Here is a 23850-nt window from a genome sequence, read left to right on the forward strand (position 1 = left end):
TATATATAACGTGGAATCCTGTATCTTTTTGGGGCAACGCGAGATAAACTGGCTGCAAGTAGAATCACACTGTATATGTACGGACACGGTTTTCAACGAAATATCCACCTTACTTTTTCGGGATTAACAGCGACAACATTTCGACGAATCTGTTTCCAACGTTAGTTACTGCGAGCTTCGCGACTCTGTAGGTGTATTTTCTTCCCTTTTCTCTATTACGAGGGAGAGAGTGTGTATGTGTGAGTGAGAGAGAGAGAGGTATATAGAATTCTCGCGATTGAAATAGAATCTAACTTTCGAAATATTCGAAGAATTCTTTCGAAAGGGGAATCTATTTAGCTGATGGAATCCAATCGATCGAAATTCTGCAGAAACGAGATTGATAAACGAACCGTGGTAGCGGCTGGTTTCGAGCTAGGGATTCGAGGTTTGTCGCTGGTCTGTTTATGTGTTCGCGACTATCCAAGCACCGGCATTCTCTATCCGTCTTTTCCAAATATTGAAATTTCTCTGATATCGTTGGTCGAAGGTAACAACGCGAGTTCACGTATCGCGTTAAGCTCGCACGTTCAACAAGTTACACTAGTCGTTACACGGGCGTCATTCGGAGAACGTATTTCCTGCTTTGTCGTTCGTCTCTCTCGTTCGGAAAATCTCGATAATATCGATCGTGGTTGTTCAGTATTCTCGGTACATAAAGCGATAACTAGTTCGGTTTCGCGGTACATAGAACTCGCGGACTAGGCGGTAATCTATAGGGCGTTTCATGATTTACAGTTACTTTTTGAACGAGCCAGCCAGCCTGTGAAGGACTCCGTGCAATTCAGAGCACGAACGGAATGTTACTGCTGTACGGAAGCGGCTTACGAATTCGTTCGATCTAATTTTACGAATTTACGTTGGCAACGATCGACTTTCGCCCGTGCCAGTCTTTAAACCGATTCCGCGTGCTAATTCCTCGGAGCATCGCTAAAAACGACATCGTAATCCGTTTACGGGCTGTATTCTGTCAGCTTAATAAGCGACCAGAGGAGAAATATTCGAGTCAATTTCGTTCGAGAGAGCTCACCTATCGAGAGTCGTTCGCGAGGAGAGCTGGAACCCACCTATTAAAACGAAAATCTGATAGATGGCCGCCAAGTGAAGTGGAATTCTGTCCTTTTAGGCACTTTAGCTTGGACTGACACACTCCATTTCCGTGGCCCCTCTTCTCTTCTTTTGCTCTATCGCGCCATTAGCCGGTCACGTGGCTGATCGATCGTGAAAGAATCGCTTTTCGAGGAGAGCTCGCGAATTTAAAACACTGCTACCCCACCCCTTGTCGCGCAAGAAGAGGAGCATTATGTGCTTGATTGCAAATACCCCTCTCTTTGGAGAAATTCGATTCAACTCGAAGTCTTTCCTGTGTTCTCTGAACTATATCGAGGTTAGTGAAGTTACACGTAAAAAAAGTTCCTTTTGAATCCCAGCTTTGTACGAGATTCAAGATATTCCGAACGGTTCGATCGTTTCAGACCGTATTACTACCTGCTTTCAAAAAGAAAAAAAAAACAAAACTTGATTGAAATACATGTGAAATAAGTTTGCCATTCACCAACGAAGGAAATTTCAGGATACCTTTGTGAAGCATTCATGAAAAATTGATCGGATATATCTGAATCGACCCGCCATGAAGTACAACTCCTATCGAAGGCTTCCTCGCGAAAAGTCTAATTTGGCCAGAAAACTAAGAATTTAAAACGTCGTCAATTATTCTTTAGGACGGTACTGGCTCGTGCTTGGTGTTTCGTGAAAGAAAATAACAGCCGAAATAATTAATCCGGTTCAAATTTATCCAATCTTACGAGGAGCAAGAAGAAGATAGAATTCCATATATATGCGTATTCACGAACGTGAAACATGTATGGATTTTCAAAGTCGGAGAAACTCGAAGCATTCTACGTTGTGTCGTGTCTTATAAAAGATTCTGTCTTTTCAGATACTTCTGTAACCACTGCGCGATAGTGTGTTCTAGTTTCTATATATATTTTCGATTTTCTTTCAAACTTTGCAAATATGTTTCACGTCGTATTACGGTGCAAACAAAATTTTAAAATGTTACTGTAGATATAATAAACAAGTACAATTGTCTGTGTAATTAGACTCGTAACATCTCGCGGTTAATGTATCCTAACGCGGAAACAGAAACAAAAATTTTATTGCGGACGAGACAGAAGTCCCTCGCAGCTCTAGTACCTCTTCTCTAAAGTAAACTTGTATTTGGCAAAACTGCAGGCGAATACGTGGATGAAACATCCTGGAGTTTCATTCGACTGTAACATTCGATATTCTTTTTTACACGTCGCCGTTTGCATTTGTGGCTCGACACTGCTCGCTTAATCACACTCAGATCAACGACAGGCACTCGCGGTTTGTTAAAAGTTTTAACAACTTGGCTACCAGTTTCCCTCGGTTTGTAGAATAAATTCACGTTATTATAAAGAGAAGAATAGCGTGTTGCTTTTGGTTAAAAAAAAAAAAAAGACGTTCGTCGCGATAACAAACTACTGTCACAGCGAGATAGAATTCGCGTAAGGAATTTGACTCGCCACGCCCCAAATACGCTTCTGAAATCTTTCATATTCAACGTAATGTCACATTATGCGCCACTTTAAATCATCTATTCGCGATTTCCCTCTAACAATTCCTTGCTTCGGGATTGCATTACGTTTTCACCGGGCGAACACGATTTCCGGGCTACTTTTATCGTTGTTACCACTTTCGTTATGCTCGTTTTCGCCTCTCACGTACCTTGACATTTTCCAAATGCAAATTTTACAAGTTGCTCATTCACGCTACGAAACTTTTTAATCGTCTCACGAGCAGTTACAAAGAAGTTAAACTCTTCGAGTTAACGTAGCGCGAAAAGATCTCTCTTGCCTATCGTTAGTTTCCTATTTTCAGTCGAAATAATCAATTGTGCAGTTTGCTAAAAACTGTATAAATTGATTACCAATATGGCTCGAAGGCTTGCGTCCTTTTATTAAAAAATTTTAATAGATATATTTTCATATCTTCTAAATTTCACGATTACTCTTGGAAAAAATTATCCAAATATTTGAAGAATTAATGAGTTCCAATATCGATAACGTGGTAAATATTCCAATATCGTAATTTCCATTACCGTGCACCCGAACAAAGTCTAATACATATTATTTTCTAGATAGATAGCTGAATTATTATGGAGTTTTGATATGCTTCGTAAATTTGAACAAAAATCACGAAGAGTTGCTATTTTCGTAATTCAAGATTTTCTCTTACTGGTTGTTTTTCACACAATTCGTAATTCTTTATAGAAACCTACTACGAATAAGGATTACGTTGTTCAAGAATTTCCTTACAATTAATTTGACATTGTCATTATCGTATGAAATAAAAATTTCGCACGAAACTATGCACAGAAAGAAAGCTTTCAGAGAAATATTCTAAATTCCACGATATCGAACATAATCTATGTTGTTTGCTACTACTGCATTCCTCGAGTTTCCAAGCAGCTTCTCGTCCGTTTCCTCAGACCTTTTTCTCAACTGTCTCGATAGCAAATCCCAAAATACTTTGGCGGATGAATTCCTTATTGCGCGAACGAAGCGGAACTGGCGTGCAATTAGTTTCGAGAAGGAAAAATACACCGTCTGAGAATTAAATCGTGATACTTCTAGGAATAACAAGCATAAAATCAACGTCAAAGAACGTCCCATGCCGTATTTCATAATTCGAGAACGTATTTCGTTGCCACGTGCTCCGAAGCATCGATTATGGGCCGAGTGCGTTTCTCGTTCGTCCCCAAGGGTGAGTCATCCTCATCGATCATCGGCTACCGAATCTAATTCCACCCCTAGACCCGTCGCGACGAGACCTTCCTCCGGAGCAAGGACCAAGAAGATTTCTCAATTAACTTCTTCTCGCTAGGTAAATTCCGGTCCCACTCGAGAAACCTTTGGCCGTTCCACGCGTTCGCGGGATAATCGCGTGCATCCAAGGACGAGCCAGGAATATTGACTTTAATAAACGAATCAGCGAGCGTCTAAGCGCCACCCCGCCCTATCCAAGCTCTCGATAATCCAAATTGCGCGGTTTCAACTTGCCTCGAGTTATAGCGGTTCTGCGAAAGTATTTCAATACTTAAAGAAGAAAATTTAGATTGTATGCACATACTGTATGCTCCATACAGAATATTTTGAAATTCCGTTAGAAACGAATAGACCGCAAATTTTTATGCATTTATGGGAAGTTTGAAAATGCAAAAAAATACACGGAATGCACATAACGTTCAAAATATGTACGAGATATCCAATAGCCAGAGTATTTGTTATAATTGTTGGTAGACGAAAGAAATCTCTGCTGAGATTCCAATTTTTCAATTACGATCGTAAAAATTTGAATCTGCATAAACAGACGTAGTCTAGTTATAATTATATCGGTAAAGCTTGAAACCTAAATTTGAAAATGTATGAGATAGAAGTATTGTGGATGAGAAGTTATAAGATATTTAGTGGAAATGTAGCTACTTGGAAAAATTCATGCTCGATCGTGATAGTCGAGTTTCGTAACAGCGCTAATGAAATTTTTTAATGTTTCGTACAACACGCATAATACATTCGGGAAATTTATCTGTGCGCGGATTCGAATCTCACAGTTGAATCAAACTTGGTGGAAATGTTTTATGGATATTTTTAAACAGCATCCGAATATGATTTTAATAAATTAGCAGCGATTTTAATAACAGAGGAGCATTAAAATTTTTCGTGAAATTTAAACAAGTAAAGCTAGATCGGCGTAAAAATACAGCCAAATATTGAATAGCATAGCACGCGGTTTGTATACACAAGTAAAAACCGATCGTATTTTACGTGACTTTATTTAATTTTGCTTGGTAAAATAAAACACGACTCGCGGTGCGTCCCGAATTTAGAGACACGCACGGTTGACAGAGCCGTGACAACTCGAAAGGAAAGGGAATGGGGTTAATTAAAATTTGTTCAACTGGCTGGAAATGATTAAATATTTCTCCAGAGGAATATTTTTTTTTTCGCTGACTCATTTTAAATCATTGATACATTCGATCGTTTAATGTTAGGATTTTATCCCGACGTCATTAAATATCGAAACGCTAACCTAGATAAATCGCGAAAAGTCAGTTCGACGAGCGGTCTCGATTTTAATTCCCGGCGTGATTGTTTCCAAGATTTATGCACGCGGTTTCAAGTACGAGGAAAAAGGAAATTCATTTACGAAACACCGGATGCCCGTAATTTTCACAATCTTCATTAAAATAAAAGCTTCGTGCCCGTATTCGAAAGTAAAGTAACTCCCAAACGTGTAACCCCGCCTTCGTTTTTCTTAATGTCGTTCCCCAGCGTCGTCGGCGTTATTTTTACTCGAACCCTTCAACTTGCATAAATATTCAAATTACAATTAACCGGCTCGCTTTTTGTCCCCCCGTGAAACATAAATTCCCACTTGCCTGTCGCGTTCTCGCTTTTCCACATTCATTACGTATGAATTACTCCATTGATCATAAATGGCGAACGAGACGCGAACAAAACCAATAGCCGGAAGTCGAAGAACGTGGTGGTTCCGACGCGTCAATAAAAAAAGATCGCACCGTTGAAGAATTTTAATGAGGTATGCATACGAATAGAGCGTATAGTCGAACTGGTTGCACGATCTCGCGTTCGTTCTTTGGCAGCCTGCCTCGCGATTTATTCGTCAAAATTCAAAGTCTCGCCGGTGAGGTGTATTGCGCTTTTAAATAAAGTCACGCGGCATGTGCTTCCCTTTTTCCGCTCCTCTTTACATCCGGTTGCCAGTAAAGGGGTGTTGGGCTACGCGTCGTGGGTATTATTTATGAGGAAAAGCAGCTGGCGTGTTACTGCTTTCAATTCTCCCCTGCAACGGGAAAATAAGCGAAGGAACGTACACTTTCCCGGTGAGAAAACATTTAATTTGTGACCAAGAAAAGCCGGGAAATATATACACCTTTGGAATCCACTGTAACTATGTCAGATGATACAGAGTGATAAAATATGAAGAACTTTTAGGGGATGAAGGATTCTCAATTCGAAACGCGAAGCTTTGAATTATTGCTCGTTTACGTGGTAGCGAAGATGAACCTGCGTTTTCCTCCTATCCCGTTATCCAAGGAAAGCGAATTTACTCGTCACTCGAATACCCAACATCTTCGTCGCAACAATCTACTTTTCTAGGTGTTATTAATATTTAAGAGGACGACGAAGATATATTTTACTCGAAAATCAAATGGAAGAGTAGTTTTCATGTGAAATCGATCGACAACGTATTGAATCTTAAAATCGTTCTATGAAAGCGACTTATTTTCTCTTTATAAGCACTGTGGTGTATTTGCATAAAGATTGAAAGTAATATATTTTAATTATTACTACTATCGTTTTAACTAAAGACGTTTCTAATTAAGGGATAAAGCAAGAACTAATTTTTGGCGAGACTTTTAAATTCGAATGCATATGCAGATGAAAGTTAGCAAGTAAAATTTCAGGAAACACGCGTTGGTCTTTATCCTGATTACGAATCTCGGAAGACGGTAGCCGATATTTTTCGTGGAATTTAGGAAAAGCTCATTACCTCGTTCGCGCGTTCTTCCTTATTTCACCTTTAAACTAGTTTCCACTGATCTCTGTTTCCTCGGTTTCTCTTATCGTGCACGTTTTATCTTTGTCTGCAGGAGCAAATTGATTACTCGGAGGTATCGATAAAAAGATGACAAGAATAGTTCCACGAACGTTCCCAATGCAATCACAAAAGCGTTAACAGGCTGTATAAGTTTAACTCCAATCTGTCAGAACATGGAAACGAGTTCGCGATGGAAATTGTTCCGTGAAGCCTGCTGAACAAATAATTCTCAAACCCAGGCGGAATAACGTATCTCCGGGATTATGTTAAAATCTGTTTGCGGCTCGACTGTCTACACTAAAAATAAGGCGTCGAGAATAAAACGTTGGAGCTTAATTTTCTTCGTCATCCGGATTACAATTAAACCGTTCGCTTCATTATTACGGCAAAGGAAATCGCATTAAATATTCATCTTTCGCCACGCTTTTCAGAGTTTCATCGATGCATCCCGCGATTTCTCCTATCTTACAAAAACCGCTAATTACTCGCACATTTTATCATCGAGAAACTGAATCACCATCGCTAGTGGGAATACCGTAAAAACGTACCCGTCACTGGCGAGCTATTATCAGAATTATTTTTCTATTATCGGATCGATCTCATCCTAAATCCTTCAGAATCCTCTATTACCCGAAATGGGAATTAAAGCGAAGACTACAGGGGTAAGACATGATAAGTCACACTTCTCATCTTTCATAGAAAAACGGTTTTATGATTCACCACTACCTCGATCAATTCCATATTACTCGTCTTTATATTCATCTTTGAAACTACACGAGTATGACTTATTTCATCTCCTTTAAAATTTGAGAAATGATACTGATCGTAATATTACAGTATCGAAAATATTAAAATATTAATATTATACCGTCGACTTCTACGAAAGTTCGCAAATTTAACAATTATTTTGAAAAGTCTACAGAGAAAAGGCACATATTTTATTTTGATTATCTTTAGTTTCGATTATGTCATGTTAAGATCGTCCTCCTTAATTTTTCTCTTAGTCTTTAATTCCATTCCATCTTCGTTAAGTATCGTTTCTAAATAAAAAATGACAAATCGATCGTACGCTCTTGATGCCACGATGATTCGTACGAATGGAACGACACGAGAATAACACGATAGTGTGAAAACGCGACATCAGTGACGGGATCGCGATAAAATATTAAAATATTTTGTGGGAGAAGCAGGCTGGTTGAAAGTTTGCGTCGTACAGCAACGAAACTAGACCATTACCGGGGAAATTGACGGATCGTAACTGCGATCAGTTTCTGCTAACGCGATCCTTACGGTGGGAGAACGAATTGTTATTAAACTGCTGCATGGTGAAAATGCTGAATTTTCGTAAATCGTTCCATGCAACGTCTGGATAAGTGATGAGGATTCCGTGAACAGCGAAAACGAAGTTTCTAGAAAATGTGTGTACGAGGAAATCCGTTCCTCCGGTTTCATTTTGCGACGCGCGTTCCTACCTTTATTTTATTAATTAGCAGTTGCTCTTGGACTCGGCTGATTATTCTTGTTAATTCTGTTTAACGATCGTCGGCATTGTTGTGAAACTCAAGAATTCCATTAACACTTGTAATTCTTGTTGTAATTTGAAGTTGACCTTTATTGTCTTCGTGTTTTAGTACTTTAGTACTTTTACAAAGATGGTTGATTAACGACGTACATCATCGTTCAAGCGTATGATAAAATATAATGTAACTACAACGTTATTTTATTCTTTACAACGTATATAGAACATTATGACGAGATTAAATTAATTTTTCACAGTTGATGTATACCGATGAAATTGAAGTTTGTAATTATCAAACTTCGTAGAGTCTATTTTCTTAATCGACAAACCTTGACATATGGCGAATAATAAAATATATTATTACTGTCCAATTAAGCTAGTTAGATAATTATTCATCTCGATGGATCCGAAAAAAGTTCCCAATCAATGATGTCGTCTTACCACGTTTGGCTCGTTAATGCGCACCATTGGGAAATCCATCAGAATCGGTAACTATTAAACGAGTTGCTCCAATTTCAATTTCGTTTAATAATCTGTAACCTGTGATAATTAGCAAAGTTACCACATCCGGCGTGTAATTATGGTTGCATGTCAATAATTATCGGTCTGGATCGAGATATTTCGCAAAATTTGCGAAATTATTAGCCTTCGGGTTTATTTAAAGATATTTTAGATCGCTCGAGACGTTCGTGTGTTCAAACGAATTTTCACGCGATACTGAAACGCTTGCGAACGCATCATACTTCGATTCGTGTTGAACAGCGGTGTGAGAAGGAATTTCAATTACTACCGGTCATCCAACAAAATTCCAGCGATAAAAACAAAACCGTAACTATTGTATTTGCAAATTTTCGGCGTCTCTCTGGAATTACCTAAAGCTTCAAACAAAATATCTATTCGCGAGGAGATTACACAACTGAAAAAACAGCGTTCCACCGAGTGGTGATCCTTCGTCGGACGGCAGAGCTTCTGGTGGCTTGGTTTCGCGGGATGTCGCGATCCCATCGATCGCGACGGTATTTCGTTCAATCTAAAAAAGCTGCATCTGGGATTACATTCCGCGCGTTTCGAAACAAACGCCAGAACCGGCCTCGTATCTCGTATCTCTGTGAGCGAACACACATCCGGCGACGCTTTTCTTCGTAGAGAGCGGTGGTCGTGTCACGAAAAAACGAGAAAATGACAGTGTCACCGACGTTATCGATTAGTCGGATAGTAGACAGCGGGCTACCGATGAAACGAGAGCTTCGCAAGGAGTGGCGCGAACGATTCGTCGAAAATTGATATGGCACAAAACGGTTGTCGAATTGTGCATTCGGCCGATCGAACGATAGAACGAATGGACGACGGCTTTTCAAGTCCCGTGGTCAATAGCACGGTTCGATCGAAGCGGTGTATCGCTGTGATGGGCTGCTAATGTATGCACGAACCTTCTTTTCCAGTTCCTTTGTAAATGCCGCTTTATGCACAACGCGGAACCGCGATGCACGTGGTGTACGTTCGTTTCGTTTTCCTCGGCGCGTGTTTAATTGTCCGGATAACGCAGCTGCATGCGATTTTCGCGAATCGTTTTTCCATCTTGCGATTACTTCCAGCTTCATGAACTGTAAACCATTATTCTTTCTTTGCCGATGAAAATTTTGTTTGATCTTGACATTAAAATTAACAAGTATGTACGTTTCATTAGTATTAGGTTGATGCATATTGCATTGATGAATTATTGTTTTATCAAATTATATTTTAGTTGAACGTAGCTCGCATTCGTTACATTTTCTCAATGGTTAATTGGTTTCATTATTTCCAGTCAAGGAGAATTGTCCGTCTCGGAATTAAAAAAATTCTTAGAATTCAGGAGGTATCATAGTTTCTTCATTTATAATTTCTTTCAATATATCTTACACGTTAAAAAATTATCTACGTGGAATAGAATGTCTCCGATCTTCGAGGAACCGACGTCAGACGTAGATCGACTTAATAATTCTCCGTAATGATTCAAGGCTCTTAGCGTTCGCTCAAACGCGATGAAATCGAGACCTATTCAATTAAAAGAATAAAAATCACCCTACCAGTTCAACAATCAATCTATAAAATTGTGTTCGATGAATTCAAAGTAATTATATCTTCCTTGAGTCCCAGATAAGATTCAAGGTTTCTATCGAACTCCATCTCTGCGATCGATTATGCGATTAGGTCGGGAGAAAGGTTCGACCTTGCCGAGGTTGCAAAGCTAATGTAATTAATTTAATTAAAAATGTAATTACTTTCTTCATTTTCACAGAATTCCCAAGTTTTATCTACATCGTGGACTAACTTGTTACTTTATCGTGAAATTATTCATAGATCGCAAAAGTAAATCGCTCGTAAGTCGATTAGATCGAGGTTTCTCATTTTGTCCTGAGGCAACTTTCCGCTTTTCGCGGATTCGTTGTTCCGCGGACGGTTTCAGCGTGGCCCGCTAATGCATACAAGTACTTTGACGAGTTTACGATTTCGACGAAACGAGGTTAGTTAGAACTTATGAATTGAATTTGAATCATCAACAAGGTAATTTGCAAGACAAATGTTTACCAGACGAATCCTGTAATTCTAGCTGGAGTGTTAATGTGATTTCTTCTGGACATCCCCCGCCTGTTTACCGTGTTGTGTAAATCCGCGAATAAGTAGACGAGAAATTTTTCAATTACGATTCCCGTTTACTCGTAGTTTCGTTCGCGGCTTCAACGTTCGAAGCGAATTTCCATATGGATTTTCGATTAAATTTCCTATACTCGTCCCGGCAACGCCCGCAAAGAAATTTCTTTTTAATCGCCGAAGAGAAAAGACGAAAGTTAACGTATCGAGTACAGATTCCCCGAGAACTTTTCTACAACTTTAAATTCTCATATGTATATGTATACAACAGAACGTTTCCGTAGCCTGGCGAAAAACAGAACTGTTTGTCGTCTGATAACCGACTACTAGCGATTCGGCTAAAGGTTTTATTTCCGCAAATATCGTAGACATTTTTCAAGCAAACGGCTGACCATCGTTCGACGCTATAGAAATCGCGTTCTACCGATCTCCGATGGGGAACGATGGATTCTAGTGGAGCATTGGGGACGTCTGATTCCTATACATAAAATCGTGATAAGAGGAAGGTTCGATCGAGTTTGGGAAATAAAATGCTCTAACGGAAATTACAAAACGTAGCTTGCTCGATACTCTTTTATATTCTCTCCGATACTCCTATCTATTGCATTGCGAAATGAAAATAATTCATTATTTTCCTCAAACAAAAATGGAAAAGTTAAAACGAGCATCAGTATCGTGTAGCAGTCGTGATTTTATTCTAGATGTTTTGAAATACAATACGACAGAAAGGAAAGAAAGCTTTCCTGTGCAATTGCTTGCCCGTTTACTTTATTAAACGGTGCGCTTAAACTCGCTATAGCGTTCTTAAAAAAGGATAAGCTCGACGTACGCGCGTCGCATATAGTACATTTCGGTAACGTTCTCTACGAGAGACTCGATTTTCCGTGATTAAATTCCTACGTATCGGTACAGGCAAAATGCAGCAACGTTACCTTCGAATCTCATCGACGACGCCGTTACGGAAACGTGGCGCGATCTCCAACATAAAACCGATACCGTGTGTCGGTCTCTCAGTTACGATCGAGATTTCCGCCCAGCAGCGAGTACAAGCGGCCCTTCTCTTGAGACTTTGCGTCACACTTCCGGTCCCTTCTCTCTTCCCCTATGGCCAATCAGTCCGACATCCTACGTGTTCTGGTTGCGCGCGTTTCTTCGAATCTTTTCATACGTTTCCTTCTCATCTCGGGACACCGAGCTATTTCTTTTGATCCTGCCTCTGCCTCGATTGCGAATCAACCTCCGTCAGTGTTCGCGCACGAGGCGATCCTGTTCATTTCCAGCGTGGCGATCGCGAAAATCAAATATACAATCGCAGTGTTTCTCTCTAAATTTCAATGATCTCTGATCAATTGATACCTTTTTCTCTATTCATACGACGATCTTCTGCTTTCTTTTATTACTTTACAATCTCAATTCTTCTTCCTGACCATCGAACCCTGTTTGTTATATTTGCCAAGATTCGAAACAGAGAGAATGTTACTCTGCACCTTCGATAGCCCAAAAATAAGGATACAACGCTGGCGAAGGGTGTCGGCAGCGTTCCAGCTCTAAGCGGAATCGTGGTCGCGTTCGTTCGTCGGTTTGTTTCACCGCGTCTCGTGTTGTCTCGGGGGCGAGGGCGGCGTCGATCTTACCGGGCTGAGGTCGCGCGTTCTACTAGACGGAAAATCCGTTCTCCGTCATTTCGAACTCGACCCACCCCCATACCGATTCTCTCCGGACGGGGATGGCTCGAAACTGCGCGGACATCGAACGCCACCTCCATCCCTACGCTCGCTCCCACCCTTGTCACGCTTCCCACTGCTCTTCGCCCCTCGCTTACGTAGCTTCTTCTTCGTCTTCACAACTCTTCTTTCCCTCTTCTTCGAGGTTTGACACAAGCGAACGGAGAAACGTAGAAATTGCCTGCGTGAGGAGGAGAGGTCGTACAGGACGATCTTTCTGCTCGTCGAGCGACTGTTTTTTAAGGGGCGAGAAGCTGGAAGCAAAATAGTCCGAGCTTCGTCGAAATCGTTTTCTTTTCAATCTTTATCGCGCGTTGAAACTTTCAGAGAATTTGAACGAGCGTACATGCGTTTGGTGCATATGAAGATTACAGGAGAAAAATGTGACAAGTATAGTCTCGCTGGTTTTCTGGTTCTAACGTTATTTAATGATCAAAAGGTAATGTACTTCTATATAGTACGGTTAGTATTAGTTAGCGTTAGTAGTTGAGAGAGGAATAACTTATTCCATTGGAAGATGCAAGCTTTTCAGCGATAGATGGCAAATTCGTGATATTTCGTGAAAAAGGAACGCGCATGTGGAATATAGAATCGAATATAAAATATTGTAACCAATGCTTCTGATATCAATATTCTTGGACAGAGCAGCCTTTTTAATATGAATATTTTTTTAAGAGATTTAGGTTTTTCATATTTTTACTATAAATCTTGTTAACACTTTATATGCGTAATTTATAGCAAATTCTTGTTTCTTTAACGTGATTAATAACTGTAGTAAAACAAAGTAGGTCAAGATTTTAGAACAAATTAATTTAATAGATCTTAATAATATTGGCCCATCAACGTTAAAACTCATCTTCCAGAGAAGCGAAATTTCATATACAGCCACCTAACGGAATATCACGGCGGGCATCTTCTTTTTTTTTGAAAACAGGTTTCGGATGAGAAGATTCGCTTGTGTATATATGTACGAATGCTGGTTGGAATAAGTTATGTTAATTGTTAGACGCTCTATTTTAATCGAGGTCCCTTTAATTAAGACGCTTCCAGCCAGGATTTTTCTACGAGCCTTTTTCTTATTTTACCTAATTGTGACGTCTTCATGCATAAGGATCACATCCTTCACGAACCAACAAAAAATACAATTTGTTACTTTCTACTTTTTCGGACATACTAATGCATAACGCGCCACGGTTTTCGTACATACTATCGTTAACATTATACCGTTTCAAGATCATAGAGGAATGATTGTCCGATGAATCTGATAGTCCGATGATCGATACTTAATCTGCAATGCAAAGTAACGATCACGAGCTCTTCATATCTCATTCATTAAACGTCAAGTTTGAAGAAACTTCTTGACAGGGAAAATCTGTTAATCCGTGCGCTGGAATCTCAGTCGAGCAACGATTTTCCAAAAAATTCCACCACATCGTAGTTGTCTTATTTTAGATTCATCCACCCTTGCTATCGCGATAATTTAAACGCATCAGGCAGGGAGAGCTTTCACGAAACCATTTTCGCAAGGGAAACGAAAAGGCATTACAAACACATGTGAATATACAGGTGTATCCAATAATCGTGATACAATCGACGAGGGGGTGGTTCTACGTGGAAAAATAAATCGAAAATATGGAACGTAAGTTTTTCACTAGGCGCCTCGCTTTTTAAGAAAACCAGTTGGAAAAATTGTTTTCCTGTTTAAGACTTCTTTCACAAGAAAATAGTTTCAACTATCGTAAAGTTCGAACATGTTCAACCAAGAATTGACTTACATACACCCACACGAGAAATTTTCAAATTTTACTCTCTTCTCAGCGATGGAACGTCTTGTGAACGAAATTTATTCTACAGTTTCGATTTATTTTCGCACGTAGCGTAACCTCTTGTCGCACTCGCGCCTATCTCTAATCCTTAATTAACGAATTTCAAGAATACTTAACCAAATTTCTCAACTGAATCTCCCTGAAAACGGGTCGTCGCTTGGAAAAACTTTATTCTACATTTTCTACTAACTGCTTTCTTCCCGACTATACGTTTATTGCCGGGATACCCTGTATACTGGAAGCCTGGTGACGCAAAGGTAACGTGAAAGCATCGCGGCTGAAAAGGCGCGAATTAGAAAAAGTGTTGAAGGTTTGAGGGGAAAGCCAGCGGGAAACATGAGTGCATACCACTGTTCGATTCTCGGTTTCCGCGATAGGAATTAAAGAAATCAACCAGGAAATAAGAGAAAAACGTGTAGGGAAAAACGCAACGTATTCTACCCCCTTTTCGCGGCACATCTCATTCCCCGTTTGCCGCTCCAGAGCGATTGGACTTCCCTCCCGACCTATAGATCTTACTTTCCTTCCCGCCCTCATCTTTCTCACTTAACACGACCACCCTGTGGAACGAGGCAGTTTTCGAAAACACAGAGAAATGGAAGAAGGTGGCACGGCCCGGGCCACGCTTTAATGCGCTTACCCGACGGGACACTCCGGGGAACCCGGGACATTTAATTACGCGCGATACCACGATACTTTGCTTCGCTTCAGGGACCAGCCACACAGCGGATAAGTGTTCGCTCGAAGTACTGCACGTAGTGTTTAGGATTTTTGTACCGGATATTGTACAGGACCAGGCAAAAGTAGCACGACCAAATATTTTGAAGTTCACTGGAAGTATTTGAATTCTTTGCGTTCCTCTACGCCATGCGATCTTTCCTTCAGCTTTAGGAATCGTCGTTTAGTGAATCGTCATTCCAAGCTAGAGACAATTTTGTTCGATCATGCCATTAAAATGAATTATTTCAATGTCGAATAATGTTCGATTGGTGTTGCGCAATATTCCAATTCGGCGTAGTTTGTATTTTCGATGACTATATCTGGTTCTATCGTTTCAAATTTGTAGAAATTGTCAGTATCGGAAGAATTCCTGGAACGGAGGCGTTATAGTTTCTACTTCTACGATTTCTTTCAATGCAATTCGTTCATTAAAATGTCTTGCTGGGTAAGACGTATCTACATGAGAGTATTTGAAGTTTGGGCAGGTGTTTAGAGGTAAATATGACTCATAGACATTCATCGGTGACGTAAGATTCCTAACATACGATGATTCTTTGCGTATTTTTTGGAACGTTCTTCGTACGTATCTCTGTTGCATTTTTCACGAGTCTAAAATATCCATCTTTTGTAGAAATTCTCGAATAACCTAAATAGATAACTTTTTGTTTAAACATCGAAACTTATCGTCGCTTTACTTTCACACCGACTTGTATAAAATATACGGAAATAGTAAATACACGACAGGAAGGAAGATTATATGAAAAAAATTTGGCAGATGCGGGTTAGAGGAGGTCAGCAGAATTTCGCGCGCAAAAAATCGATAGCGTGGATGGCGAAAAGGGCATTCCAAGGTTAGTGAGAAAAAATGGCCGCGCCAAAGTTTTTATACGATGAAAGCTGAAAATTGAGATATTTAAATATCACGTGTTATTCAGGAAAGATCGTTCCTTTTTTTAATTCTTCTGACGTATACCCGTGCATAGATTAAAACAAGCTATTGTGTGCATCATATTAAACCGGAACCCTAGATATATTCTATTATTACATCGTACGTAATATTACAATGCACGCAAGAGAATACTATATTTACCATATCGTTATTCTACGTAATTGACCAAAATTGATATCAGTCTATTTACACGAATAGTTTATTCGCGGTATCTTTGCATAACAACCGAAACGCTCTTAAATTTCCAAATTATCAAACATGGAAGCTAATGCGTGAAACCTGATGAAACTGTTTACGAATATCAACTGTTTACACGGAAAGCAATGAAAATACATACGGTAAAAATGACAAAAACACCTGGATGAACTAAGTTATTTCATGACGGTCTTTTTCTCTCGTTCTTTCAACGAGCAATCGTATTGCATTTGACGTTTCATTATTTGCACCGTTTTTCCTAGGATCGATATCAGCCACGTGCAACCATAAGTCTGATGGAACATCGCGGAAAAGAGTTATGCGGCTGCGATCGATTGCGAGCCGGAGATGTTGCGGGGTCAATCGAACCTCCATACTGAATTACTCGGAAAAATCATAAACGTGCATCGCCACTGGAATATCGATTGATCTCGATATCACACCAAAGTTCAGGCACCGCGATATCCTTTCGAATGCCGTGTACAGTCCAGAGAAAAAATCATCGTTCGTTAAAACTTTCGCCGGTATCTTCGTCGGATCTTTTTTTCCTCCCTTTTCTCGTATTCGTATCACCGGCAGATAGCTCGCGCTGAAAACTTATTTCATCAAGATACGGGAATACAACTTCGTTAAACTTCGACTGGTCATCGGGTCGGATTTCGGGCGAATTTTTTAATTAAAAGCTCGAGCCGCTTGAAAAAATCACCGATGGGCGCCGAGTGAATTAACCGTTCATTAAAACTTCCAGGCGGAGGGCCAGCAACAGTTACTTTGATTTTATTAATTTCCGTCCTGCACGATACACAGGCTAATCCTAATGAAGAAACCGACTTAAAGTCAATCCAATTTTCTAGGCTTTAATAAATAAAAAATACCCGAGCCTGCAGCACATTTGCTGACCTACATTGGTCGCCAACGTTCCTTTTCATTCTCTTTCTTCTAAAGCCACAATCGTGAAACGAGGTGTAACCAATTCCATGTGAATTCATTTTAATTTATGTCCTTCGATACGAGTGCTCCTGGCAACAACTTCACCGAGATTTAACGGAAACTCGCAGCTGTGAATTTGCCGCGCTATAATTCGCGCCGGGACAGCTACTCTTTGCGTTCTTTCCTCGTCGAACGGATCGATCGTATGAATCTCCGTTGAAAGTCGCGTACCACACTGCGGTTGATTAAAAATTTCGCGCTAAATCGACGCCGCCGTGGCAACGTGAAACGGCGGAGATTTTTTTCTCGATTCGTGGACAACGAGGCGAAACGTTGCGTTGCATCGCCCATGATCGACGGTCGCCTCGTCGACGCGAGGACGCCGTTCGATTCAACGGGAATCGAGAACCGCGATAAGTAATACAGAACGGTGAGCAGATTGAATCGTCCTGCTGGGCAAATGAAATCAGTGGAATGAGTGCGAATGAAGCAGGCAAGAATGGGACGAGATAAAAAAAGACGAAGAAAGCGAAACACAGGAGAAAAGGAAAGCGAGGACAAAGGATAAGGACCGAGAAACAGAGAGAAAGTGAAAGAGAGAGAAGGAGAGAAATCATGATGTGACAATGTAGCGCAACGTTTCTCTGCTTCGGATCGGTCGTGGGAAGCTGTCAGAAATTCGTGAACAAGAGGCGCCAGATGAAACGGAGACGAGAGTTTCGTATTAAAGGAGAACGCCCATTAATTCCATCATCGATTCGTGTTCCTCATTGTCCAGGTCCTATCTGCTCCTTACTCGTTCGACCCGAAAAAAGAAGAGGCGAAAGAGATGAGAGGAAAGAACGGAAGACGAGCTTTTCATGCAATCGTGTTTCGACGAATTTAACGACCCTGTGTTCGTTCGTATTTGACCCTGTGAAGCATCATTCAAAGAGTGATAAAATCGACACGATTGCTATGGATTTTAGAGCGAAGGAGCGAGTACGAGAGGATCGACACGATCGCATTTCGAAACAATAAACCAGTGTCGTACGATTCGTATCGCGAATCAAATTCGAGACCGACGTCTTCGTCCTTGGCGGACATATCAGATTCGATGTTCGTCGACTCGCACTTTCAGATGCATCTTTATCGTTTTTCCTTCCTGGAATATTCGCGAAGCTCATTTTTTTTTTTTTTCAAGGATCGTAAACGTACGAAGGTGGGAATAATTGCTCTCGCTTTGGCAGCTTTATCAGTTACTACGTCCATTTTCCTCTAATTAAGAGCGTGATTAATTTCCCCGGTCGGCAAAAGAGGCTATTACACGCAGATTTCAGTTTCAGTTTCGCTGAGATACCGCGGGGGATATTCGCGCCTTATTCTTGGAAACCTAAGTATCGTTTAGTAGAACGTGGATGAAGATGACGGAGATTAGAGTATCTCATATTCTCGGAAGCCTCTGTGGCCGTGCAAACAAACGTCATCGTTTGGACGTTTTCTATTGTAAAGTGTCACGTGCACGAAATGGAAACCGCAGTATCAAAGAGTTGCGCCATGTCCTTTACGTTTTGTGGTGATAAACGTTGAAAAGGAAGCACGTGGAGGCATTATCAATGCCGCGAAGAATACTTTGCTTCATATTTCGTAACGTTCTGAAACAAGCTCAAAGGGAATCCCGAGTGACATCTATGCGAATGCTCTTTCCCTTTTATCAGGTCTCACTTTTGACGATCGCGAACAACCACGTCGAATCTCAATTATCGCGAATAATAAGCAGCCAGCGTCGATTCAGGATCGCTTAATAGAAAGATGGGCGTGTTGGAGAAAGACGTATCTTTGGCTGAATCTCAAAGGCGGTGCACAGAGAGCCGATGCCTCTGGCAGAGACTTTTTTGTAGTTCTTTCCGCACGAAAACGGGGATTGTTCGCCGAGTAGACGAGCTGCGCCAGTCAAAAGCATAGGAGGACCTTGTAGAAATCTACCGCAAACGTTTCAAAGCCGATCTCCTCCTCCGCGTATCGTGTCCGGGGATCGACGCGAAAATCCTTTGAGTATTAATTATGGAGAAAGTTCCGCCATTGAATATCCTTAGAAAGATCTTCTGTATGAGAAGATTACGGGGTGAGTGCTATAGCATTGCACAGTTATGCAACACTCTCTGCGATTATTCCGCAATTAATTAACGGAGATACCGAACACCGTAACGAAGTTTATGCACTCGTTTGTATCGTTGTTAAACTACGCCGGTTATCAACTTTCCCAGTAGCTTTAATTGGACATGAGATGTCTACTTTGAACGATGTTTGGTGCTGTTCGTCACGCGTTAATTTTATTTTCCATTTCAGCTTCGAATTCACTTTATACAGTTTGTGCTAGCAATCGATAACTGGCACGCCCGATAACTGGCTGATTCTGCGTGAATAAGTAAATAAAAAGTGTAGAATGAAATTTGTTCGTGTGGCGCTTCGTTTTCGATAAAATCGGATTTGAACATTTTGGTATAATATATACACTTGGCTGATCGTCGACTGGATACAAACAGATAATCAGCCGAATATTATTATTCACATGCGAAACTAAGTGAAAAGTATAGAATAAGATTTTCAAGAAAACAGTATTACAACGTAATGATATGGTTTTCAAATTGAACTTTTTCTTTTAGAAACTATGAAATAGCTTGGAAAGCTGAAAGTAATTATATCTCATCCAGAACATGACGAAGCATTCTGTGACAGAACATATCATATCAGCACGATGTTAGAGGAAAAGAAATTCCTTGTTAACCGTGTGATTAATAGTTTAGAAACCTACTCTGACGGTGCGATAACATACGGTCCGATTCAGGGGATAAAGCGAGTAAAACTAAATACAAGCTCAGGCGAGTTTGAGAAAGCGTTAAACTAATTAAACTGTTTGTTGGACACTTACCGAATGAAGCTGCACGGGAGATTGGTCGACATCTAGGAGAGACAAATTTCGGCCAGTTGTTTTCAGGCTCCTCCATTCGCGTCTGACCTGTTGCTCCTTTTTAAGGCTGAAACAAAAAGTTGACTGGTTAAATATACACCCTTCAGCGAGTGTATCGATTTGCTGAAAATAAATCACGTTCCTATTTTGTTTTGTACGACAGATTGGATTACAATGGATGAAGAACAAAGGAGTCGTCATCCGGGAACAATTTGCAGATCGCTTTAATTAACCACTGAAAGAAATTTTATTTTTGTTCCCTCATTAAGGAACTTTCCACGGTAATTCATCACAGCGAGGATCCGTGCAATTCATCATTTCAATTGAAAGCGATTTTTCGTTTTAAGAATCATCCGCACGCTGTATAATGGATGACGGCGGATAAATTGAAAATGAAATGGTTTTCGATATTGTCACGTGTTCGCTGATGAACTTCGCGTGTGATTAATGGCCGGCTCGTCTTGTATTATATCGCTCTCGATTCCGGGGGAATTTTGCAAATTCCAGCGCAAGATTTTCACCGCAGTTCCTAGTGTAACAGGCCGGTGCCACGCGCGTCGATAAAGATTGATTTCATATCGATCAACCCGTTGAAATGAAAGGGAAAAAAGACGAGCGCGGAGTCGCTCACTCTATATACCTTCTTCCATAGAATTAGAAAAAAAAAGAAAGGAAAGAATGAAAAAAAGCGAACTCTGTTATCTTTCGTTCATGAAGCTCGGCAATTAATTTTAATCTCGTTACGATCGAACCGAACATCGTGAGAGAAAGGAATGCAAATAAAGACAGGTTCCTCGGCTACACGCAGCTCCAAGAAAATGATCTTACTGATACTTTCTATTTAACCTTCTCTGAGTGTTTTAATCTTGCCGTGAGATAAATGCCGCCGAGCTAGGCGAAACAGAAGGCTCTGTATCTTTTTCATCATGTGTATCCTTTCTGTTCGTTCGTCGATGCGTTCGCTGCGAATTTCAGAAACTCGCGTTAAGATTTGCTCCTCGTATATTCCCTTTACTATACTCTCCTCGAAACAGTCCAGCACTGATTAAAACCTCTCTGCCTTGCCCCGTGTTCTATTCCCGCTGAGCTCGAACCTTTGATGGCTATGTGTGCGTTCCTGTATGGGCCGCTGCGTAGGCATTACCGAGATTGGGAGAACGTTTCCTTCCGCATGCACTTCCTTCCGTATCCTTTCAAGGAAAATTAACTATAGTCGGATCTCACGTATGCCAAGAGTACACCACCAGTCAGACCCGTATCATTCTTCTGTCCTGAGACAGAAGAAACGAAGTGGCATGTTGTTCTGGCTTCCTGTCATGTACCGAGACCTTTGACTCCCTCGAGGATCCATCAGAGCAGTTATGATCTCTGACCTCGCTATCTGTCTTTGTGCATTAATACATTTAATATCGAAATCCTTCCTTTGGTTCTGTCCCTTTTTCCTCTTTCTTTCTTGAAGATAGAGATGAAAACCTGCAAAATGTTTTATCGCATCTCCGTTGAAATTCATTGTTCTTAACCTAGTTGTTTTTAGGGGGAAAAAATAGAGAAAAAGAACGAGAGGAAGAGGAAGAGGAAGAGGAAGGGTAAAAGAGAGGGATCTCATCGTGTACCGCATTCCTTTCGTTTCCATCCACGAGAAAGAATAACCGGAATTGCTCAGGGCTAGTGCGGCCCGGGTACTTCTCGGGATTGTTAGCAACTGGGTCGAACCAATTACGTACGTGGCACGTAAACTTATGCTTTTGTAGTACAAGGTGATTCGAAGTGGTAACGAATGACTTTTTCGTTCGCTGGCGGCGGGGAGGAGAAGCAGGAGAATAGAAGAAAGTCATGTATCTTGAAACAAAGCCCAGTGGAAAGGAGCAACGAGTATCGGTGCTGGCTGAAGATACATCACAGAGGCTTGTTAGGTTTCTTTTCTAGGAGTTCTCCTACTTTCGAAACAATTCTTAGATGTTACAAGATGTTAGACAAGATCGTCTCACTCTTGGCGTTGATACGTCGCTGGATTGATTTAAGGTTTCTTTTTCGTCGTGCCATCGATCGGCAGGAAGTGGCTTCAAAGCTATCCCTGTTTCTTATCGGTAAAAGCGTCTCCTTTGAAATTAATGGTTTAAGGCGAGGCAGCAATCTTCTGCATTTTCCAAGTGATTCACGTGAGGAACAGCCAAGTCTCTGATGTCGAAACACGAGTTACGAGATCTCAACTTCGTACATCAAACCGTTTCGAGGCGCAATTTACTCAGCTGTCTTTAAAGAAAAGGGTCGCATCTCGCCGCCACGTTAGGAAAAGCGACTTTAATTAACTGTTAGTTGTTGATAACAGAAGGCCACTCCGCCTGGGGACCAATATGATCATAGTAGTTTCTTCAATTAAAAAAACAACAAAGACTAACAGTTCGAGAACTTAGCTCGATCCAACTTTCTTCGAGAGCAACCTCTTCTTCCTTTCATTCTTATATCCGTTGGGGGAGAAGTTGAAAAATTTTGTTATTTCTCGCCATCTCTTTTACCCGGTCAAGATTCAATAAAATGGTAAATCTTGCATTACTTACGGGAATATTCGCTCGTTGTAGCTTTCATCCGTGGCGGTGTGCGTGAGAGCAGGGAGACTACTGGCCTCCCAGGGCGGATTACTTAAATCTGGAAAGAAAGAATACGGAAACTTTCAATCACGACTGCGTTTCACAATAAGAAAAATTTAAACGATACCTAATTCTTCGCGAAGCTGATTAGAAAGGAAAATTAACCAAATAATTGTGCGAGATAAAAAGATCCATTTCAAATCCTATCACGGATGCAATTATTGTCTTTAATGTTATTTCCAACTGGTAATCGGCTTCTTTGATAATTTCCACAAATCCAAATGGAATAAGAAAAATTCAAATTACCTATTGTAGAGTCATAATGGTCGCTGTGTCGTCCGTAAGGGGCTGTTCGACTCAGTGCCTCGCTCACTCGTCTTCTTGTACTTCTAGTCTGCTGGAAGATGCAATTTCTTTTACATCGGATCGAGACGCTCGAACGCACATGAAAATTAAGAGAGCTCCGAAAGATGTACAATCGAGGAGGTTTCTGAGAACATCGTTTCCGGCAAGTTCATCTAGCTATCTCGATAAGGGATGCAGGTCGGGACAAGACGAAAGATCCTTGTTACGTACAAGAATAGAGCCAAGCGGGATTTACTCGAAAGCCTCTTTTATTTACATCGACCTAACGATCTTTTTCTAGCGTGGCCGAAGAAGATATCTCTTTCAGTTCCATATTATACCGACGCGACGCGGATATTTTCATCCGCTTAATGCGCCTCCTACGTCCGAACCCGATTACATGCGGCAAATCAAGATATCAAGACCCTGATACCCCGACTGATTCCGTCGCTCTCCTTTTAACAGGGAAATGTATTAAGGAGGAGAAAGAAAGAAACAGGATAGAGAATCTTGAATTAATCTATCAAGCAAATATTTACTCTCGCGCCCGGTTACGAAGCGAAGGCAAAATTATTGATCAAATTTTTACGGCGAATACCGAGCAGTCTCGAGGTTGGTTCGTATTTAAATTTTATTTGAATTATTAATTAATATATAGTATAGAACATGATTTCCAGACCTGAATATAATTCGAATTTTAATATTGCTAGATACTTTAGAGTAATATTTTTTCTTCGAATGTTTATGTATTTGCTTCTACATTTGGAAGAAAGGTTACGACATTAT

General features: G+C 40.6%; 1 protein-coding gene across 26 annotated transcripts in view; it reads right to left on the bottom strand.

Moving 5' to 3' along the window:
* The window catches only part of LOC117163530 (pleckstrin homology domain-containing family G member 5), an 83031-nt gene that overhangs the window by 53690 nt on the left and 5491 nt on the right, over window positions 1-23850 (bottom strand). For 23 of the 26 annotated variants that reach the window (XM_076623987.1, XM_076623984.1, XM_076623982.1 and 20 more), the window contains 3 exons: window positions 23026-23116; window positions 22690-22777; window positions 20093-20198 (listed from right to left, as the gene is read on the bottom strand). In XM_076623987.1, coding sequence (XP_076480102.1) covers window positions 20093-20198; window positions 22690-22777; window positions 23026-23116 — 285 coding nt within the window. Of the gene's footprint in view, window positions 1-11769; window positions 12538-20092; window positions 20199-22689; window positions 22778-23025; window positions 23117-23850 lie in introns of those variants that run through there. The other 3 variants (XM_076623993.1, XM_076623988.1, XM_076623992.1) reach the window with 2 other exon arrangements.

This window comes from Bombus vancouverensis, chromosome 13 (assembly GCF_051014615.1).
Source record: "Bombus vancouverensis nearcticus chromosome 13, iyBomVanc1_principal, whole genome shotgun sequence".
Classification (NCBI taxonomy): Eukaryota; Metazoa; Arthropoda; class Insecta; order Hymenoptera; family Apidae; genus Bombus; species Bombus vancouverensis.